A 22757-nucleotide genomic window follows, 5' to 3' on the forward strand; every position below is an offset into this window, starting at 1 on the left:
CTTGAGTCTCTTGACTGTGGTTTGTTCTGGTGATTGGTTTGAATAAAATAATCTAACATATAGCTGTTAGTTCTACGGGTTTTAAGTACGTTGACCTTGACCTGAGCATCCTAATAATGCTTTCTTTGTAAATTCGTATCAATTACATAAATATTTCTATGACACATGCTATCAGTGGATTAAAGTAGTCACCAGGAAAACTTGTTACAACGATTTATACCATATCTGTTATTGTAGAACTTAATTTTTTGGTATTAAAGATTTGAATTTTAAAAAAAAAATAGTATAACACGTTTGTTAGAGAATTTCCAGCACTTGTAAATGTATAATATACTGTCTTTGTATAATATACTCCTACTATACGCATACCTACATAGCCATATTTACTACTGCATATGCTTAAATATAGTGGCAAACTGTTCTCTTAAGCTCAGCTTTTTTCCTTTAAAGATATGGTGGTCATATATTAACATGAAAAATTCAAAATAGCCGGACATCTTTGTAAATGCCAAAGCTGATGAATTAAGAGAAGGCATAACGAGTTGAATTGGGTACTGCTCCTTTAAGTGGAACGCACTCTCTGGTGAGTGGGCACTTGGGCAGCCGGTATGAGACGAGAGCGCGAGCTTTGAATATAGCATAAGTGTAAGCCGGTTAATATTTTTGTTACTCTTATGCTGGTTTATTTCTATTCAGTTGTCGTGAAGTATATGCGAACTGCCCATGTGTGCGTGGGATCGACGATGGTGAAAATACATTAACACTGCGCTGCCTGTGGGATATCAGTTACGTGGATCTTGCTTACACATGCTACAACCATTCAGCGAGCTATCCAGCCCTACTGTAAAGTGTTACAGTATGTTGTGTTGAAGACTGCAATCTGTATTCGCAGTTAAGAAAACTGCCACATCACCACAGTCGCGAATGAACTCCACCGCTGGTGAAGGAAGCAGCTGAGTAGCCAAATTAATATACTTACCTGAATGAAGTTTGAATGTTTGATCATGAGTAAATGTTAACGTGGCTGCTGGAAGCGCAAACGTGAGAACCGACTGAAAGCGTTGAAAGTGAAATTTGAACACTGAAAACCATGTTAGAGGATCATCTCTCATGAGAGGAGTTTCCTGCAACCCGCACTCGCGAGCCGTCAAAGTTTGTAAAACCAACGATATGATTTTGTGTTGGAATGATTGGAATCGAGACGCGGGTGAGTAGGCTACTTGGCAGCGTCAGCATCTGCGAACTCAGACGAATGTAAGTACCGATCTTTTATACTGTGAGTGTTAGCACATGATTGGTTAGAAGAGAAGTAATACGTGGCACGCTGATTGAGTCTTCCTGGCAGAACTTACGCTAACGCTGACATTACATCTCCTACAATGCTTGTTTAGCAAACATGTTTTTTGTGTTCCTCTTTAGTGCCATGCAGAGTCTGACTCTTGTTGTTATGGCATATGATCGTTTAATTGCAATTTGTTTGCCATTGAGATATCATGTTTTTGTGAACAATACCAACATGTGTTTACTTTTCTCAGCAATTTTTTTATTGAATTTTTTTTTATTGTGGCCATGATGGTGTCATTGATTACGCAAATTTCATTCTGTAGAACCAATGTAATACAAAGTTATTTTTGTGATCATGGACCAATGTTTAGGTTGGCATGTAATGACAATAACATTAATACAATTATGGGATTTCTCTACACATCTTTATACCTTATAGCACCATTGCTCAATATAGTCCTGTCATACCTGGGGATTTTTTGTGTTTTAAGCAAAATTACAACTTGGGAAGGACGTTTAAAAGCACTGAAGACCTGTGTTTCGCACCTGTTGCTAGTAGGAATATATTTCCTCCCAATATTCTTCACATACCTTACTTCTTTATTGCTTTATAGCACTCCAAATTCCAGAATCATCAGCACATCTCTGGCATATGCTGTTCCAGCAATGCTAAATCCCATAATTTATGTTTTAAATACAGCGGAAATCAGAGACATAATTCAAAAAGTGTGTAACAGATCTGCACCAATTGAGAGTATTTAAAAATAAATAAAATGTCAATTAATTGATTCTATTAATCATTAGAAATGAATTACCTATATGAAGACTGCATGCTTAAACCTCACATTTGTCTGTTTGACGGTAAAAAAAGTCAATGAACAATATATTTATGTATATAACTGCAGTTATCTTGTATGTTATTTATCTGTCCTTTATTTATTAATTCACATGATTTCAAATGTCTGTATTGTACTGCTTATATTGTTTATCAGTTACTGATCCCAAGACAAAACAAATAGTAAAAAATCAACAGCAATTTAAATGACTTTTTGTGAGCAATTATTCATGAAACACTTGATCTAATGTATTTTAATTGATACAACAGTCCGTTCTGGTTCTCTATTCTGATTGGCTGAGAGCCTTTTCCAGCCATGTGATATTCCCTCAGTATCAGCACTGAAACCGTTGCACAGTTTGTATCACTCTGCTTGCAGCATTTCTCACAGCGAGTGTCATGGCAATATAACAATATTCAGAAACAGGTTGGACGAAAAATAATAAATATGAAAAATATAGGATGGAAGAAATAGTATACTCAAGATTATGAATGGGACATACAGGATTGAATGCAACACTGAAGCTGGTAGGAAAATGAAATGGTTTATGTACAGAATGTCAAACACAGGAATATGTGAAACATGTTTTATTTAGATGTAGGAGATACTTTGAGCAGAGACAAAGATGGCAAGAAATGGACGATAACATTGAGGATATTCTTGGGGAACAAGGAATGCAAAGCGACTGAATTAGAGCCTTATTTATTTTCCTTAAAGACAGTGAGAAGAATTTAAAGAATTTATTATTTTAAATAATGTTAAAAAGACAAACAGATTTTTGTGATTATGATATAAGATTGACCAGAAGAATATCATCTAGAAGCAGGTAATGCACTCGTTTAGTCGATCTCTCTCTCATAATACTCTACTCTATATAATACAGTGTTCCTGCGGTACTAGTTCTAAAGTGACGTTTTTAGAATTAGTAATGGAGGCTGTAACAATGTGATTGTTATCCGACTCATGTTGTAGCACGGACCCTTTTGTATGTTGCACCTTGAGAGTTTCATGCTGCTCAGTATATGTAGTCAAAAGGCATATGGCATCAGTCTGAGTTATTTATTTATTCACTCTGTGAAAAGAACAAACATGGTGGTAGCAGCAATATTTAATTGTTAATAATTGTTTAAATTCGTAATATTTTTAAATCTCGTAATATTCTGCAGAAGAGAGAAGTGAATCGTTCTGCTTCTCTCGTGAGAAATGAATCGCAGTTTCACTCTTTCTCAGCATGTGATTGGCTGTTCGCTACTGATGTCACACCTAAACTCCGGAAAAAAGCCTGAGTTGACAGAGAAAGTTCATGATCAGCATCATGGTACAAACAAAGCCTGGTTGGATTGGTTTTGTCAACTCGAAACTAATCCTGTAACCCTGAGTTTGTTCAACTACCATCATGGTACAGGCCCCTGGGGCCTCATTTATAAAACTGTGTGTAGAATCCTTACTAAAAGTGTACGTGCGCCCTAAAGCCAAAAACGGCGTACGCAAAAAAAATATTCAGACTTATAAAACCGTGCGTAAGCTAGAACCTGCACATAATTCACTTTATAAATCCCAGTCAGCAGAAGATTGTGTGCACATGCGTCTCCTCCCCGAAATAACCATATATGGAGCTTACAACGCCTAGTTTTACAATGCATATCCTCATCTCCATATCATTTTCATTTGATTATTCATCCACGTGATGTTTAACGGTACAAGACATTATGAAAATATGAAATACGGATGTGCCGTCACATTACATTAATAAAAATAATTTAGTAGCCTATCCTTGCCTTGTTTTTAAATAAATAAATCAAATAGGCCTAGTGTAAAATACATTTAAGAGAAAGTTTTTCTCAATCTTTTCCACTGGCCAAATAGTATTTTTTAATTTATTTATATTTTTAATGTAAACAGAAACACAAAACTATTTTCTCAGACAATCTGCTATTAGCTATCATGATAAGCAATTATCTCTGTAGTTAAAACATTAAAACACAGCATGCCAGAGGAAAAGTGTTCATAAGCATTGGATCCACAACAAATATTTCTGTTTATTGAATATAAATTTTTTTGTAACTGCTCAGTAATGATTTCATTAGAAATGCACCGATTTCAATTTTCTAGGCCGATTCCGATTTCCGATTTTTCATCAAGTTTGACCTGCCGATACCGATTTTAGCCGATTCCAATTTTATTTTTTCTAACCACTTTACAACACACACAAACGTTTTTTGTCTATGTTTTCTTTAATAGAACATTTTGCATAGAATATAGAACATTCAAACAAATAATTACTCCCGGTGTGGGAAATTCACACACATTAAAGTGAAGTGTGTTATGAAAAAAAAAACATTTCCTTCTTTTCACATCCAGCCAGGCTAAACAAGCGCTCACTGTCGACGCTTGTACAAGGTGCAGAGAGGTAAGCTCGGGCAAGTGGAGCAAGTGCAGGGAAACGATCTTTGTTGATGTTCCAGTAGATCAATGCATTTTCACTTCTGCCAATGGGCGCCTCTGACATGTAGTTCTGTACCTGCACAGACAAGGGGCTGGCCAGTTGAACGACAGTTTCACATGGCAAACGTGAGAGGCGCGTGAACGACCGTTTCACACTGTAAACGAGCGGCGCGTGAACGACAGTTTCACATAGCAAACGTGAGAGGCGCGTGAACGACCGTGAGTGGCGCGTCAGCGTAAATGCATCATCACAGCAGCTGCAGCCGCCGGAGTATTACTGGAAGCGTTTGTAGTACAGCGTCACAGCAGCTGCTACAAAAGTCTCGGCGCCGAAACCCGCGATTCACTGCTGCTCACGCGACGTTCCTGCTTGAAGCTCGCGCGCTTCTCTTTGACCGGTTTTAAAAATCGGCATTGGTCAGAGTGATCGGCCGATTCTGATCACCAGCCGATCAATCGGTGCATCCCTAGATTTCATGTAGCCAATGTAACGAGTTATAATAAGTACAATACAAGTTTAATGTATTGTTGCTTTTTCACTAAAATCCTTATTATTTTATTACTGATTTATTTCCGTTTTTCTCTGAGCAATATATGTTGATTTTTGCTATTTATTCTCCAGAGACTTTTATTTTGATATTTTCTTCTGCCGCTGTTGTGGTGCCATTTTGAAGTGTGCGCGCGCCTCTCTTCAGTTTGCATTGCATGCGGTGGAGAGAGGTAAGCGTTTTTCAGTGCTCTTCAATCTATGAGCGAATTAAGTTTGTAAAGTATGTTAATTGAGTTGATATCCCTTTGTGAACAGTACAGAGACTGTGTATTGTGTTTTATTGCATGTTATATGTGTGAGTGGATCAATAATGTGAAGATATATTGTGTGGGCCGTATGATATGCATTAACAGGGCTTTGAGTCATTAATCAACTAACTAGTGTTGTATCATATAGGTGATGTAATGATGAGATCTTCACAAGCAGTTTGTCATCTTTATTGATGTTGATCCACAGGTATTTCACATCTTTCAATGTTATGTGTATTATTTTTGATTGTTAATGGAGTTTGCATTGCATGCGGTGGAGAGAGGTGATGTAATGATGAGATCTTCACAAGCAGTTTGTCATCTTTATTGATGTTGATCCACAGATGGTGATAAGTCCATGTTGGGCGTGAGCGACTGTTAATAAACATCCCTGGTCTGGTGAACCGCAGTAACAGTGTCCTGGTCCTTCTATTACACAACGCAGAGACAGTAACGTAACAGCGGTCAGTTGCAGACCGGTTACATTGGTGCCGTGACCCGGATCAGAAGATTTGCTTCAGGATCAACGTCAGTTGGGTCGCCGAGGGACGCTGCATTGAGGTTCAGTTTTGTTGATAAAAGAACTGTGAGAATACAAACGGACATTTGATATTTCTTAAATCGAATTATGCATTTTCCCATTTAAGTGATTTATTTTTCTCACGTTTTCTGATATTTTTCAATAGTTTATTCTGTTTGAAAATTAATCTTAAAGTGTAAACATGGCATTTAGTTTAAAAGATGATGAAGTTGATGCTTACGAGACAATTACGGGATTAGGTCTTGGGAGGGGAAGATTTCTTAGTGAAACCCCAATTGTGAGACAGCGTAATGTGAACAGAACACCTCCTGTGTTAAGCTCCACACGTGTGACTGATCATGATACTGTACCCTTAGCTGTTCCAGACATAGCAGATCCAAATTGGCAAGATTTGATAGCACATATTGCTCAACAAGTGGGGCAAACCATGTTAGCATCTCAAAAAGAGGCTAGTTATGGTGGAGGAGAGAATAAGGGTGCACAGACACAGGGGTTAGGTACCAGTAAGACATTCTCAGACATCCCTTCACTTAACTTGACTGGAGTGAGATTGGTTATGCAAAGCGAAGCAAAAGAGCCCCCAGTCTACCGTGGTGATGCATCAGACAAGCTTGGTGTGCGTGAGTGGGAGGAGCTGATGGACACATATCTGAGAAAGAGAGGAATACCATTAGCAGAGCAGCATCAAGAGATTCTAAGCAGATTGATGGGCAAAGCTAAAGATGTCGTCAAAGTCACTCTTCGCTGTAATTCAGCTTTGAACCCAGTTGAAAACCCAAAGGTTATCATCGACATCCTGAAACAACATTTTAGCGATGTTAATTACTCATGTATGCCTTTGGCTGATTTCTATGGAACTGTTCCATTAGCAGGGGAGGATCCTGTCGAGTACTGGGTGCGTTTGAACAAAGCAGTGGATCTTGCAGAAGAAGCTTTAAAGAGACTTGGGCGACGAATGGAAGATCCATGCCAAGAAGCTGCAATGATGTTCGTGAAATACTGCCCTGATTCCACTCTTGCTGCAGTTTTCCGTCTCAAAGCTCCAGAAAAGTGGACCGCACAGGAAGTCCAAGAACAGCTTGACCGGTACCACACAGAGTTAAAAGAGCAGATGTCAGCCAAGCCAAAGCGTCACCCTGCTACAAGGCATGTCACCGCTCACGTTCAGACATTCAATGACGATGAACAGGATGTTGACTCTTCAGAGCTAGGTGAGTGCAGCAGAGCCAGTAAAGCACACACTGTACAGGATGACAATTGTATGAGAACTCTGATTAATCTCCTTGATCGTGCACTCTCTCAAAATGTCCAAATGCCATCCCGCCAGCCCCAAAGCAAGCTCTGTAGAGTATGCCAATCTCATGATCACTCTACTGTAACACATTGTCGACGAGAACATCTGTGTTTTGCATGCTTTCAGCCTGGACACAGTAAGAGGGATTGTACAAGTGACAGGTCCAGACCTGGTCCAGCACAATTCCGGGGTCCATTAGGTTTAAACTAGATCGCTCACGTTTGGAAGGGGGATGCGTGAGCATAAGTGAAGAACCCCTAGAGAGTGTTGATCTTCACCACTTTTATGAGAATGCATGCGCACAGGCTCCCACTGGGACTAAAGTGATAGCACAAAATGTCCAGGCAGTTGAGGCATTCGACGATTTGTTCTATGCACCAGTCAGTATTAATGAAGTGTTTTCAATAAAAGGAATGCTTGATACAGGCTCCATGGCCTGCACTTTTAGTGACAAAGTGGAAAAGAGGATGTTAAGTGAGAATGTACTGCCTTCACCTACACCACTTCATGAGGAAGTCATCTTAGTAGGATGTGGTGGCAAGGTTACAAAACCAAAATGCATGTATGAGGTCCAATTGAAAGTTTATGGAGAGAGCTGTCTAGTGCCTATTCTCGTTGTACCCGGCCAGCGGGATGATCTGATCATCGGTACTAATGTCATAAAATTCCTTGCGCATCGCATGAAAGGTACCAGTGACTTTTGGAGACTTGTTTCTAATCATACAGTGGAGCCGCTGGCGGGATGTGAACAGTTCCTGGATGTAATGGCCAACACATGTCGGTGGAAGGGTTCAGAGCTGCCAGACAAGGTGGGAACAATCAAGCTACAGCAGTGTGTCACTCTCTTACCCAGGCAGGAACATCTTGTCTGGGGAAAGCTGCCAAAGAATGCCCCTATGTCACCCGGGAGCACAGTGGTAGTGGAACCTACAAATTCAAGGTCTGTGTCAAGAGACATTATGGTCGGGCGGGTGGTAACGCCATTATGGGGTGATCGCTGGGTTCCTGTAAAAGTCACTAACTTCTCTGATAAGCCAGTCACCCTTAAGAGGAATCGCAAATTAGCAGATGTGTTCCCATGTGTTGCCATGGAAGATTTTGAACTTTTCCAGGGGCTGAGTCGAGCTGAAGTGCCCGCGGAGGAGAGTCAGCAGTCCCCTAGATTGTCAGCTGATTTCAAACAGAGATTGGAAACGGTTGGTCTCGTTGATCTCGACATTGAGTCTGTTTCTGTCAGCCAAGTGACGGAGGAGAAGTTAGTGCAGTTGCTAGAGAGATACAACGACGTGTTTTCTAAGCATGCATTGGACTGTGGAGAAGTGAAGGGTTTTGTTCATCGCATACGACTAATGGATGAGCGTCCATTCAGACTCCCTTATCGTAGAGTGCCGCCTGCACACTACCAAAAGTTGCGGCAGGTTTTGTCCCAGATGGAAGAACAAGGGATAATTAGGAAGTCTGTGAGTGAGTATGCTTCTCCGTTAGTCCTGGTGTGGAAGAAGGATGGCAGTCTGAGGCTATGCACAGATTTCCGATGGTTAAATGCCAGAACAATAAAGGATGCACACCCACTTCCACACCAGGCTGACTGCTTAGCTGCTCTGGGCGGAAACACACTCTTCAGCACCATGGACCTGACGTCAGGGTTTTATAACATCCCCATGGCTGAAGAGGACAAGAAATACACTGCATTCACGACTCCTGTAGGGCTGCACGAGTATAATAGGATGCCGCAAGGACTATGCAACAGTCCAGCCTCTTTTATGCGGATGATGGTAAGCATCTTCGGAGACTTAAACTTCAGCAGCTTGTTGTGTTATCTTGATGACCTGTTGGTGTTTGCTCCGAATGAGCAGGAAGCGCTGGAAAGACTGGAGGTCGTGTTCAGTCGTCTGAGGCAGTACAATCTTAAGCTGAGCCCTAAGAAGTGCCATCTACTGAAATCCTCTGTAAAATTCCTGGGTCACATCATCGACAGGGATGGAGTTTCAGTAGATCCTGCCAAAGTCGAGGTCATCTCGAAGCTGACTAAGGCAGATCTTATGGAAGATGATAAATGTACTCCATCAGTGCAGAGGATCAAATCAGTTCTTGGTATGATCTTATATTACCAACACTTCATTCCTGGATGTTCTACTTTGGCAAAACCGCTTTTTGCCCTTACGGGTGGGCAGAGGAGGAAAAGAGGCACCAAGGGAGACATTCAAAGGGGAACTTACAGGAAGCTCAAGCCCACGGATTGGACTTCAGAATGTGATAGCGCATTATGTTGTCTTAAAGAGAGTCTGCTTCAAAGTGCTGTTCTAGCCCACCCTGACTTTACTCTGCCTCTGATCTTGGCGATTGATGCCTCACTGGACGGACTGGGGGCTGTATTATCCCAAGTGCCTGCGGGTGAAGAGCGAGCTCGTCCAATCGCATTTGCAAGCAAGACTCTGAGCAAATCACAGAGGAACTATCCAGTTCATAAGCTCGAGTTTCTGGCACTCAAATGGAGCGTGTGCGAGAAGTTTAGCCATTGGTTGAAAGGTCAGACATTCACCGTATGGACAGACAACAATCCGCTCACGTACATCATGTCCAAGGCAAAACTCGCGGCATGTGAGCAACGTTGGGTGTCCAAACTGGCAGCTTACACCTTTGAACTGAAGCATATAGCTGGGAAGAAAAACGTGGTGGCGGATGCTCTAAGTAGAGACCCTTTTGTCAAGACCGTGAGCAGCAGGCTAATGAAGGAGCCATATCATGATTTGCTTGTGGAGGCTGAAGCAGTTGATGGAGATGGAGTTCGAGATGCCTTTCGTCAAGGAGCTCAGAATCTTCAGATCTGCTTCCAGTCCTGTCTTGCCTTACCCTCTGACAGTGCCACTATCAAAGCCTGTTTAAGTTTACATGATCAGTGGGAAGAATCATCTCAAGCAAGAGCTGTGCAGCTAATTCAGTCTTACCCAGATTTAATACCTGCTGGCATTGACACCCTTCCTACGATCGCTGCGGATGAAATTCGTGAAATGCAAGAGGCTGATTCAGTAATTTCAAGAGTGACATTTTTTGTAAACTTGAAGCGTCAACCATCGAGGCGAGAGAAGGCCAACATGAGTTCCAGAACCCTATCTCTTCTCAGGCATTGGGACAAATTGAAACTCAAGGATGGAATAATGTACAGAGTCACACAAGATCCACACAGTAAACAGAAGCGGTATCAGCTGGTCTTACCTTCTAACCTCAAGGGGCAGGCTTTAAAGGGTGTACATGATCTTGCGGGTCATCAGGGCCAAGCCAGAACCATTCATCTAGCCCGCCAACGTTTCTTCTGGCCAGGAATGGGAAACGATGTGTGTGAATACATCAAGTGCTGTCAAAGATGCATCCTAGCCAAGGCTCCCGAACCATCTGCGCGGGCCCCTCTTGAAAGTATTAAGACCTCTATGCCCATGGAGCTGGTATGCCTGGACTTCTGGTCTGCGGAGGATGGGAAAAAACGCTCTGTGGATGTGCTCGTTGTGACGGACCATTTCACGAAGTTGGCTCATGCCTTCCCTTGCGCAAATCAGTCTGCAAAACAAGTCGCAAGGAAGCTGTGGGATCGTGTATTCTGTGTGTACGGATTCCCGAGCCGCATCCACACAGACCAAGGAGCCAACTTCGAGAGTGCCCTTATAAGAGAGTTGTTGAAACTATCAGGAGTTGCCAAATCTCACACCACTTCGTACCACCCCATGGGAAACGGAGGAGTAGAGAGGTTTAATCGGACCTTAGGGAGTATGCTCCGAACCCTGCCTCTGAAAGAAAAGCACAAATGGCCAGAGCAAATACAAACGCTGACTTTTGCCTACAACGCTACAGTCCATGAGACAACTGGGTATGCTCCATTTCAGCTTATGTTTGGTCGTGTCCCAAGGCTGCCAGTGGATGTCATGTTCAGACAGGTGCTACATGACCCCGTGGTTGTTGATCATGGTACTTACCTGAAATCGTTGATGTCATACCTCCATGAGGCGGCTGAGATTGCGCAGCGACATTCTGAAAAAGAGCAGAGGAAACAGGCAAAAGGTTACAACAAAAAAGTCAGAGGGACATGTCTCAATGTTGGGGACCGTGTGTTGGTGGCGAATAAAGGAGAAAGAGGCAAGAGGAAACTAGCGGATAAGTGGGACCCTGTTGTGTACACTGTAATAGACAGGAACCTGCAGAAGCACATTTACAAGCTAGAAGATGGGAATGGAAATGTGAAGATTGTGCACCGGAACCTGCTTCTAGACATTAGTTTCCTACCTGTTGAATCGCCTGATGAGGAGGAAAGCATTCTGCTCTCTGCGGAAGATTCAGAGTGTGAGTCACGTAGCGACAGAAGTGAGTCCTGTGCGGATGACTTCGAACCAACAGATCTGGAGGAGAGAACCAGAAGATGGGTGAACGTAGACTCTGAAAGTCCTGTAGTTCCCGATTCTGATGATGAGGGAGCTGTCGGAACAGACCATTTCAGTTTGAAAGGAAAAGAGTCCAGTGACCAGTCACGAATTGAAGAGAGTAGTAGCAGAGATCTCCCTCAGAGTAGAGTTCAATCCAGCCCATCATCTCTTGATGTCAACATTGACTGTGACACAGACACACAAGCCCAAGTTCTTATTGACTCTCAAACTGACACTGATACCCAAGTTCCAGTCACTGACGTTCAGGGTGTTAGGACACGGGCAGGTAGAGTCGTTAAGAAAGTGAACAGATTAATTGAGTCAATGGTTCAGAAACCCTTTTATCTTCAAGGGGTAGGAAGTAATCTGAAAAAGAGAACTGGGTCATTCCTTTCTTTGTTTTGAAGAGTATTCTAATGTGTTTTGATTTTGTATGATGTGAAGACATTTTGATTTCAAATGTGAAACACAAGGGTCAGGTTATATTATGGTGTACAAGGCACCGTAGTGTTCCAAGATAATCTTAGATTTGATCACCCTGAGATTTTTCTTGACCTATTAGTGGGTAACTCACAAGTTGAACTAATGACTGTTTCATTGCAGACCTGTACCAGTTGTTATTTTATTTGGATAATTCAGTATGGATTTGAGTGAAATCCGGAAGGGGTGAATGTAACGAGTTATAATAAGTACAATACAAGTTTAATGTATTGTTGCTTTTTCACTAAAATCCTTATTATTTTATTACTGATTTATTTCCGTTTTTCTCTGAGCAATATATGTTGATTTTTGCTATTTATTCTCCAGAGACTTTTATTTTGATATTTTCTTCTGCCGCTGTTGTGGTGCCATTTTGAAGTGTGCGCGCGCCTCTCTTCAGTTTGCATTGCATGCGGTGGAGAGAGGTAAGCGTTTTTCAGTGCTCTTCAATCTATGAGCGAATTAAGTTTGTAAAGTATGTTAATTGAGTTGATATCCCTTTGTGAACAGTACAGAGACTGTGTATTGTGTTTTATTGCATGTTATATGTGTGAGTGGATCAATAATGTGAAGATATATTGTGTGGGCCGTATGATATGCATTAACAGGGCTTTGAGTCATTAATCAACTAACTAGTGTTGTATCATATAGGTGATGTAATGATGAGATCTTCACAAGCAGTTTGTCATCTTTATTGATGTTGATCCACAGGTATTTCACATCTTTCAATGTTATGTGTATTATTTTTGATTGTTAATGGAGTTTGCATTGCATGCGGTGGAGAGAGGTGATGTAATGATGAGATCTTCACAAGCAGTTTGTCATCTTTATTGATGTTGATCCACAGATGGTGATAAGTCCATGTTGGGCGTGAGCGACTGTTAATAAACATCCCTGGTCTGGTGAACCGCAGTAACAGTGTCCTGGTCCTTCTATTACACAACGCAGAGACAGTAACGTAACAGCGGTCAGTTGCAGACCGGTTACACCTAGTTTAAGTGTTTAACTCAATGAGAATAAAATATTTATTCTAAATGTTTATCTCAGAATTAAAACATAGTTTAAATCATTATTTTATTTATTTAAACTGTTATTGTGAACATGCACTGTATTTATGATTAGGACTCAAAATGAAGATTTACAGATTTACTTAATCTGCCGTTAGATAGGGTATATGCGTCAGTTTCACTAAACGGCCCAACTCATACACTTATAAATTCATACACTTATAAACTCATGAATTCATACACTTATGTTTGAATAAAAACTATAAAAACTCACTCATAGCCTAACCTCAACCCTAACCCCAGGAGGGTGTGTTAAAGCCAGTTGCATTCTGCTTCCGCACATTGTCAGATGCAGAGAAGAGATACTCCCAAATCGAAAAGGAGTGTCTTGCAGGGGTATGGGCATGTGAGCGCTTCGCTCGCTATGTGCAGGGCATGGAAAGCTTCCTTCTACAAACAGACCACAAACCACTGGTACCCCTCATAAATACATACGACCTGGACAAAGTCCCTCCAAGGTGCCAAAGACTCCTAATGCGCCTACTGAGATTCAATGTTGCGGCTGAGCACGTCCCGGGGAAGCAGCTTATCATAGCTGATGCTCTCTCTAGGAGCCCACTGACTGACAGTGGTGATGAACACACTGACCAGGACGTTCAAGCATATGTGGAGGCAGTGGTAGAAAATGCGCCTGTTTCATCGCAAAAACTTGGCAAAATCCGCTACGCTACGCTAGTGGATGAAGAGCTGCAAAAGATTGTGCAGTTCATTAGGAACGGATGGCCACCAAGGACATCGCTGTTTCCATCCCTGCATGGATATTATTCTGCCAGAGCTCACCTCTCTGAGACTGATGGACTAGTGTTGTATCAAGATAGACTGGTTATCCCAACTGCACTTAGGTCAGAAGTGCTCAAACAGCTACACGAGGGACACCAAGGTCTAACAAGGTGTCGTGTTCGAGCTAGGATGTCCGTATGGTGGCCTCGTATCAGTGCAGAGATCACAACGACAGTGTCAACATGTAAGTTCTGCATTGAAAATAGACGCACTCAAAGACGTGAACCGCTCCTCACCACACCTTTACCTGGGGGACCCTGGCAGCGCATTGCTGCTGATTTGTGCGAGCTAAGACAGAATTATCTCATTGTGACTGATTATTATTCCAGGGACATTGAAATTTCCCACCTGTCTTCAACATCCAGCCACCAGGTCATTACCAGGCTCAAAGGCATATTTGCAAGATGGGGGATACCGCTGGAGCTGGTGAGCGACAATGCCACACAATTCACCTCGGGTGAGTTTCAAGACTTCTGCCAAAGCTATGAGTTTGCGCATACGACTATCGGCCCTCATTACCCCCAAGCAAATGGTGCTGTCGAGAGAGCGGTGCAGACTGCTAAGCGCATCCTAAAGCAGCCTGATCCATATCTTGCTCTAATGTGTTACAGAGCCACCCCTAGTGCTGTTACGGGGGTGAGCCCAGCTTTACTTATGGCTGGAAGAGACATTAGGACCACACTTCCTATGTTGGAAGGAAAACTACAAGCTTCTCCTGTGGACAGACATCAAATCCAGCAGAAGGATGCTAAGAATAAATCAGCCTACCGGTTCTTCCACGATCGCCGTCACTCTGCTCTGCCACTTCCTGAACTCCAATCTGGGCAGGCCGTTAGAGTGAAATTAGATGGAGAAAAGGGGTGGAAAACGTCTGCTAAAGTCATTAGCAAGTGCAGTGAGCCCCGGTCTTACATCGTGAAGACAGACAATGGTGCAGTGCTGCGACGCAATAGAAGACATCTGCAGGCAGTCCCGGAGCTTGCTGACTCTCCAGACCAGGCAGCCTGAGGGATCTCCGCTGCAGCTACCCAGCAGCCCTCCTTCTGTGGCTAGACCAAGTCATGGTGACCCTGCTTCTGTCCAGAGACTGAAAGATTCACCTGTGGTGTGTTCACCACACCAGCCGTCCCCTCAGAGGACTGTTCAAGTGACATCCAGAGGTCGTGAGGTCAGAGTACCTCTCAGATATAGAGACACTTGAACACTTATTGATACTTATCTTCACACTGTTTCCTCAGTATTTCTGTTTTGAGTGATAAGTACAGTTAATAAAGCTACATTATGTTCCCAAGTTATGTTCCATAGGAATTGAGATCACAATAAGTAATGCCGATGTAATTCATCAACCACCCAGAGACTGTTATGTTCATGTTTATCTTTATTTGATGTGTTGTACATCTTGTTTAACTGTTCGAGCTTTAACCTTTGAAAAGGGGGAGATGTTGTGATATGTAACTATAGGTTGTGGGAGTCGCGCAACGGTGACGTCAGCGGGTTGCCTCGGCCAACGCGTTTTTTGCATGTGACTGTGTTATGCTCAAGTAGCTTAGCAATAAATAAGGTCGGTTAATAAAACAGTTCATTCCCTGTAAGACGACCCGGTTCCTCTTTCATTTAAAGCATCGACACATGACACCGTGTTTCACTTATCCAGTGTTTATGGCTGCATTTAATTCTGAGGAATTAAAATGATGAGCAGCGAACGCACGCTGCTCTGTCTGCCCCACATGTGGGGCCAGGCAGTGTTCCATCCGCACATCGAAAACGAGACGAAAATATGCACCTGAGACCCGCAGTGACGGAGTGATTGACAGCTGCTGTCAGACTCGCTAAGATGGAGAGTGACTGGAGTGACGCAAGTAGCTTTGCAACCGAGCGGTCATTTGAAGTCGAGGACTTTTCTCCCCCACCTTCACCTGAAGTGGAACACAGAGCCAAAACCATATCAATTCGAACCGCTAGCTCAAACTGCAGTGTTGCATCGCATTAACTCCCGCATCGCGATCGGCATCCGACGATGCTAGCGAAGCAGCCGTGCAAGAGAGAATGGGGCCAGTATCTGAGTGGATTATTATTACTATTAACCTACGTTAAGCATATTTTGCCACTATGTAAAAAAAATATCCAGCAAAACGCGCCAGCAGTTGTGGAGTCCATGCAGGAAGAGCAGCGTTTGGCACACAAGTGCATGCAAACACTGGCGCCTAATTTCCAAGTCTGGTGGAAAGTTATGCAGTCTAGCAGCGCTGTTGCAATCAGCAACACTACACCTACGTACCATCCTGTCACATGCCTGTCCTGTCTTGTGTAGCACATGTGGGTTTTTGTGTTCCTGTCTCTGTCTCGATCCCAACCCTCCTTGTTATCTCATTATTGGTTTCATTTGCCCCACCTGTTGTTCTCTCATCACCTGCCTGATTTGTCCCTTTTATAAGTTCCTTTGTGTTTGCAGTCTGTGTCGGATTGTTGTCTTGTATACGTCTCCTGCTTTTCCCGTGACCCTCTGGTATGTTTGTTTTTGAAGTTGTGGTTATGTTTTATATTATGGTTTTCCCCCTTGTGGGTTTTTGTTTTACTTTGTTTCCTTTTTTACAATAAATCTTTATTTATTTCTGCATTTGAGTCCTCACCCAGTTTTCTTAATTATAACGTAACATACCGATCCGACCATGTCGAGGACTCAGCGAAAGATTTCACATCACCCACCAGCCCCCTCTGTCTCGTGTCCCCAATACGAACGTATTCTTCATTTTCAGTCGCTAAGTTCCCTCCGCCAACAAGGGGCTGATTTGAGGAAGTTCGCGGTCGAATTCCTTAGAGCAGCGGAGGGATTAAGACTAAATGAAGGGTGTATGATAGGAGTACCTTTGAGGCGATGGTGGAGGGTCTCGCTCGCTTGCAGGAGCGAGAGGCCAGGAAGATGGTTTCTGTTCCGGTGGTCCCTGTTCCGGTGGTCCCTGTTCCGATGGTCCCTGTTCCGGTGGTCCCTGTTCCGGTGGTCCCTGTTCCGGTGGTCCTGAAACGGAGGAGGAGAAGGAAGACTCCCTCCGTGACTGTCCCGGTGGACCTTGTTCCGGTGATCCAGACTCCGGTGGTCCCGAGTCCGGTGGTCCCAGTGCCGGTGGTTCCAGTGCCGGTGGTCCCGAGTCTGGTGGTTCCAGTGCCGGTGGTCCCGAGTCTGGTGGTCTCGAGGCCGGTAGTCCGGAGACGGAGGAAGAGAAGAAAGGCCTCAACGATTTGTCTGGTGACTCCTAACCCAGAGACCATCCTGGAGGTGACTGCCATCCCTGACGCGCCACCCAGGCGTCCTGCTCTGCCCGCGCCGCCCAGGCGTCCTGCTCTGCCCGCGCCGCCCAGGCGTCCTGCTCTGCCGACCTCGCCCGAGCTGCTCGCCCTGCCGGCGCCACCCCAGCGACCTGTCACGTCTGCTGATCCAGAGACTGTTCGTGACTGTTTAAAAGAAATAGCTTTAAAACCATGTTAGCGAGCAGTTGATTATTTGTCAATACCTGGGGCCTCATTTATAAAACTGTGCGTAGGATCTTTACTAAAAGTGTACGTGCGCCCAAAAGCCAAAAATGGCGTGCGCAAAAAAATATTCAGACTTATAAAACCGTGCGTACGCCAGAACCTGCGCAGAATTCACTTTATAAATCCCACTCAGCGGAAGATTGTGCGCACATGCGTCTCCTCCCCGAAATAACCATATATGGAGCTTACAACGCCTAGTTTTACTATGCATATCCTCATCTGCATATCATTTGCATATGATTATTCATTCACGTGATAACATGTTTAACGGTACAAGACATTATGAAAATATGAAATACGGATGTGCCGTCACATTACATTAATAAAAATAATTTAGTAGCCTATCCTTGCCTTGTTTTTGATTAAATAAATCAAATAGTGTTAAATACATTTCAGAGAAAGTTTTTCTCAATCTTTTCCTCTGACCAAATATAGTCTTTTTAATTGATTTATATTTTTTAATGGAAACAGATCGACCTTGTTGTGCATTATGTTTGCACAATCTGCTATTATCATGATAAGCAATTACCTCTGTAGTTAAAACATTAAAACACAGCATGCCAAAGGAAAAGTGTTCAAAAGCATTGCATCCACAACAAATATTTATAGGCTATTTATTGAATATATATATATATATATATATTTTTTTTTTTTACTTTTCAGTAAATGTCATGTAGTTTAAGTGTTTAACTCTATTAATTAGAAATTAGAATGGCATATTTAATCTAAATGTTTATATCAGAAATAAAACATAGTTTAAATCATTCTTTTATTTAAACTGTTATTGTGAACATGCACTGTAGGCTATTTATGATTAGGACTCATAATGAAGATTTTCAGTTTTACTTCATCTGCCGTTAGATAGCCTATGCGTCAGTTTCACTAAACGGCCCAACGCGCTCGCTGGCGCGGACATTTAAGGTGTGGATATTTGCTTTAAGTGATAGGCTTGGTGAGTGAAATTATATTTGTATTATATTTATGTAAATGTATCATTTTATTTCGATTTTCTGCCTAAAAGTGACCAAAAAGACATTTAACTCCAGCTCACCATCGGTGTCGCCAAACTGCTCCGTCTCCAAAACGTTCGTACGCATGGGTCAGAGTTTGCGTGCAGGTGCGCACATTTTCCCGTCAAGTTTGTTTTTATAAATCACAACTTATGTGTCGGAAATGGCGTACGCCTCTTTCAGGGCCTGTTTTGTGCGTACGCAACGGTTATAAATGAGGCCCCTGGTCTCTCATCTCCATCACCCTTTTTCTCTCAGTCTCCTCATCTTGCACTGTCTCTGAAAAAAGCTGAGCTTTTTTAATTTACTGAAGGCTACAAACTGTATATTAATTCTCAATATGTACACATTCATTATTAATCTTGTGCCTAACATGATGAAAAGGGCTTTGTTAATGTGTCTTGTCCCCTCACAATGACAGTAAAAATAATGATTTAGCATAAAGTTCTGCCGGGAAGACTTAATTGTTACGTCACTTTACCTTTATCTATCCAATCACATTCCATCACTCGTGGTATAAAAGATCGGTCACTTACTCATGTCTGAGTTCGCAGATGCTGACGCTCCAATTCACCACCATCCTCCCCACCACCTCCAAGTCGAATCCTCCCCTCCATCCTCCCCACCATCACCAGGATGGTCCCTTCCATACCTCTCAGGGGGTCGGCTGCGCCCCTGCCTTGATCTTCAGGCAGGATATGTAGAGTCCGGACCCTCAGATTGCGAGCTACGGACGGGGCCTACGCCAAAGAAATGTATTGCTTGCTGGGTTGTTAATAAATGGATAATTGTCACCGTATTTACTCTCCTGAGTCTTTCTGGTAGAACTAATTATTAGGCTACATTACATGAGTCACGTTACATAGGCCTATTTTCAGTTCAAAATGGTTTATTAATCACTTAATCACAAATTATAACGCAAAGTATTTCAGGAAAAAGGCAAAATGAATGCGATCTTTAAGGCAATTTTTTTAATACTCGACGGCCAGATTAAACAGCCTAACGGGCCGTGTGTGGCCCGCGGACATAGTTTGCCCGCCCCTGCCGTAGCGGCACAAGGGCTGCCTCAACGACTTTCGTGAAGACGTGAGGAGACAGGGCTAGCCCGAATCGGAGAACCGCGTACTGATATGCCCGCCCCTCGAAAGCAAACCATAGAAACGGCTTGTGTCGAGGGAAAACGGAGACATGAAAGTAGGCGTCCTTCAGGTCGATCGTTGCAAACCAATCCTGTGGCGCACACACTCGAAAATGCGTTTGGCCGTGAGCATCTTAAACGGAAGCCTGCTGAAGATGCAGGTCCAGGATTGGCCGTAACCCACCGGTTTTCTTGGGTACAATGAAGTAAGGACTGTAGAAGCCGGACCTCATTTCGGCTAGAGGGACAGTCCCGATCGCACCCTTCGCCAGTAGGTTGGCGACCTCCGCTCTCATGACAGGGGCATTACCACCGACCATAGTGTAGCGGACTCCCCGGAAGTGGGGAGGAGACCGTGCGAATTGAATCGCATAGCCGAGCCAGGTTGGGAAGCTCTAACCAGGCTCCAAAGAACTGTGCCAGCGAACCACAGACGTACCCTCGGTGGTGCAGCGAGGCAGAATGACCGGCCCGGAAGTGGGAGGCGCGTCCCGGTGTGGGCGATCTCAGAATGGCTTGTGGAGTGAAGAATGCTCTTGGCTCCGAAGCGAAAACATAACTACATGTTGCCAGCGTAATTCCTTATATACCCACGAGGTGGGGCGGATTTACGCTGTGCAAATTCCGCAGACCCATGGCATTTCCTTGCCATTGGCCAAATTTTTTATTCTCGAAGTTGATAGGCTTTCTAAGCGAAACCCCATTCATTTTCATGGCATAACTCGTTGTGACTACAAAAAGGAACTACATTTCTGGGGGTAGTATGGGACTCATGGGTAGTTATGATGCAGGCACAATTGTCTCCTGCTCGTATTGACACAATCTTGACTACAGTCACCAACATCAAGCTAGGCCAGTCTACTGTCAAACACTTCCAGAGAGTTATAGGGCTTCTAGCTGCATCGTCCTACATAGTACATTGTGTACATTCAAGAGGTCTGCAATGCTGCTGGTTGGGCCTCCCCACACACTTTTATAAGATACTACAGTTGTGAGTTGTGCCATACATGCTTCACACGAGGACAGGCACTAGTCAGTGTGGTGCAGTGGGTATTTTGTTCCCTTAAGTGTCGTCTATCCTCGAAAGGGAACGGCTCGGGTTACGACTGTAACCCTCATTCCCACGTCCCTTTGCCACACTTCCTGAGTGCCTGACAACGACTTGCTTCGACCTATCAAAAGCTGACGCTGTTATGAGCCGGCGTCCCTACGCTTCGCCATCACATGTGACGTCATGACGCAACACCAATCGAACTTGGACTAGTTCAATATGCAGACACTATCACGGTTGAGGCGTTCCCCAAAAGTGTCATCTTTTGACGCAGCGTTTCATTCCCTTCTCAAGTGAGGTATGCCGTAAAGCAGTCGAATTTTGTAGTTCTTTTTGTGCTCGGGTTACTACCCGAACCCCGAAGTTCCGTAGTGCCAGTAAAAGCGACACAGACCCCGTCAGGCTATGGCAGACGTGTCATTCAACCTAGGTACAAGTCGATGTACCATCACAAGGGTCTTGGAAATATATTATGAAGGTTGAAAAACTACTTGGTGTTGCTTTAACAAAAAAAAAAAAAAACTGAAAAAGACAAAAATGTCCAAGGACACACAAGGGTTAAATATTACATCATTGTGTTGTCTGAAAGCTCTCAAGAGATAAATCAGAAGATATATTTCGATGGAGATTGCCAGTGATCTGTGCAGCATGAGAGATTAAGGACAAAAATGTACAGCAGACTAACTTAATTCAAAGCAGCTCACAAGCGTAGACAGTCATTGTCATAGTTTTCTCTGGCTCTAAAACTTTATGTATACAAATCTGTGATTCAAATATTATGCATTACATGAAAGTATATTTTTTAAATGTAAAATTATAGTTGTAGTTAAAATATCCTATTATAGGTTTGAAATGACAATTTGGTAGATGCTCTAGATTTTGCTAATGTCTAATGTCTTGTAATTTCTATGTTCAGCTTGTGGAAAACACCAAACTCAAAGCTGCCATGAGCTCTTTAAATGCAAGTTTTTCACAGAATATCTCCATTGTTCATCCTGAATACTTTTTCATCATTGGACTTACAGGTATACCTTATAGTGGTTATTACTATATATTCATATTTATAACATATTTTATTACTGTACTTGGCAACTCTATAGTCCTTCTGATTTTAGTTCTTCATCGGAGCCTGCACAGTCCAAAGTACATTGGTGTGTTTAACTTGGCCTTGGCTGATATTGGTGAAACTAATGCACTGATTCCTAACATGATGAAGATTTTTCTGCTCGACTCACAGTACATCTCCTTCAATGCTTGTTTGGCAAACATGTTTTTTGTGTTCCTCTTTAGTACTATGCAGAGTCTGACTCTTGTAGTTCTGGCATATGATCGCTTCATTGCAATTTGCTTGCCATTAAGATATCATGCACTTGTTAACAATACCAGTGTGGTTTTGGTTTTCTCAGCAATTTGGGCATTTAATTCTTCTGTGGTGGCCTTGATGGTGTCTTCGATCACCCGGCTTTCTTTCTGTAAATCTAATGTGATTCAAAGTTACTTTTGTGATCATGGACCAATGTTTAGGTTGGCATGTAATGACAATAGCTTTAATGGGCTTATGGCATATCTCATCACAATTTTATACCTTGTGGTACCATTGATTATTATAGTCCTGTCATATCTGGGCATTTTTCTTGCTTTAAGTAAAATTACAACTTGGCAAGGACGTTTAAAAGCGCTGAAGACCTGTGTTTCTCATCTGTTGTTAGTAGGGGTTTATTTCCTCCCCATATCCTGCTCATACATTGCTGCATGGTTGTTTTCTCTCACACCCAATGCAAGGATTATCAGTACGTCTCTGTCATATGCTGTTCCACCAATGCTAAATCCCATCATTTATGTATTAAACACAGCTGAAATCAAAGACATAATCCGGAAAGTGGTTAAAAACAGATCTGAACCAATTAGAGAGAACATTTAAAAATGATTGAAATGCCTGTGTGTTTATTTAAGATGTCTGTTTGTTTTTAAAAATGAAAAAAAAAAAACTTTAAAAATGACTGCACGCTTAAGCCTCACAGAGGTGAACAATATCTTTCCAGAAACACATACTTTGAAAAAATTACTTTTGAAAGAGTAACCGAGATAAT

At 42.8% G+C, this 22757-nt stretch overlaps 3 protein-coding genes across 3 annotated transcripts; all 3 read left to right on the plus strand.

Moving 5' to 3' along the window:
• Nucleotides 1–1363: 1363 nt before the first annotated feature.
• On the plus strand, nt 1364–2046 carry LOC306997505 (olfactory receptor 52E8-like; the record flags this gene model as incomplete). Its single annotated transcript, XM_079610808.1, is given in 2 exon segments — nt 1364–1549; nt 1552–2046. Coding segments are annotated over 2 exon segments (681 nt in total), but the record flags the coding sequence as incomplete, so codon positions are not given.
• An 8390-nt stretch (nt 2047–10436) lies between these two features.
• LOC306996599 (protein NYNRIN-like) lies at nt 10437–13062 on the plus strand. The gene is made up of 2 exons (XM_079609305.1): nt 10437–12515; nt 12742–13062. Exon 1 carries the CDS (start codon nt 10522–10524, stop codon nt 12013–12015), a length of 1494 nt encoding a protein of 497 aa, XP_079465431.1. The 5' UTR covers nt 10437–10521; the 3' UTR covers nt 12016–12515; nt 12742–13062.
• Nucleotides 13063–21601: 8539 nt separating this feature from the next.
• On the plus strand, nt 21602–22588 carry LOC306996602 (olfactory receptor 52E4-like; the record flags this gene model as incomplete). Its single annotated transcript, XM_079609308.1, has 1 exon — nt 21602–22588. Exon 1 carries the CDS (start codon nt 21614–21616, stop codon nt 22586–22588), a length of 975 nt encoding a protein of 324 aa, XP_079465434.1. The 5' UTR covers nt 21602–21613.
• Nucleotides 22589–22757: the final 169 nt, after the last annotated feature.

The sequence above is a fragment of the Phoxinus phoxinus genome (genome assembly GCF_949152265.1).
Source record: "Phoxinus phoxinus genome assembly, chromosome: 4".
NCBI lineage: Eukaryota > Metazoa > Chordata > Actinopteri > Cypriniformes > Leuciscidae > Phoxinus > Phoxinus phoxinus.

Excerpts from the sequence above, each read along its gene's own strand:
- LOC306996599 (XM_079609305.1), top strand. The coding sequence starts at position 10,522 with ATGGGAAACGATGTGTGTGAATACATCAAGTGCTGTCAAAGATGCATC.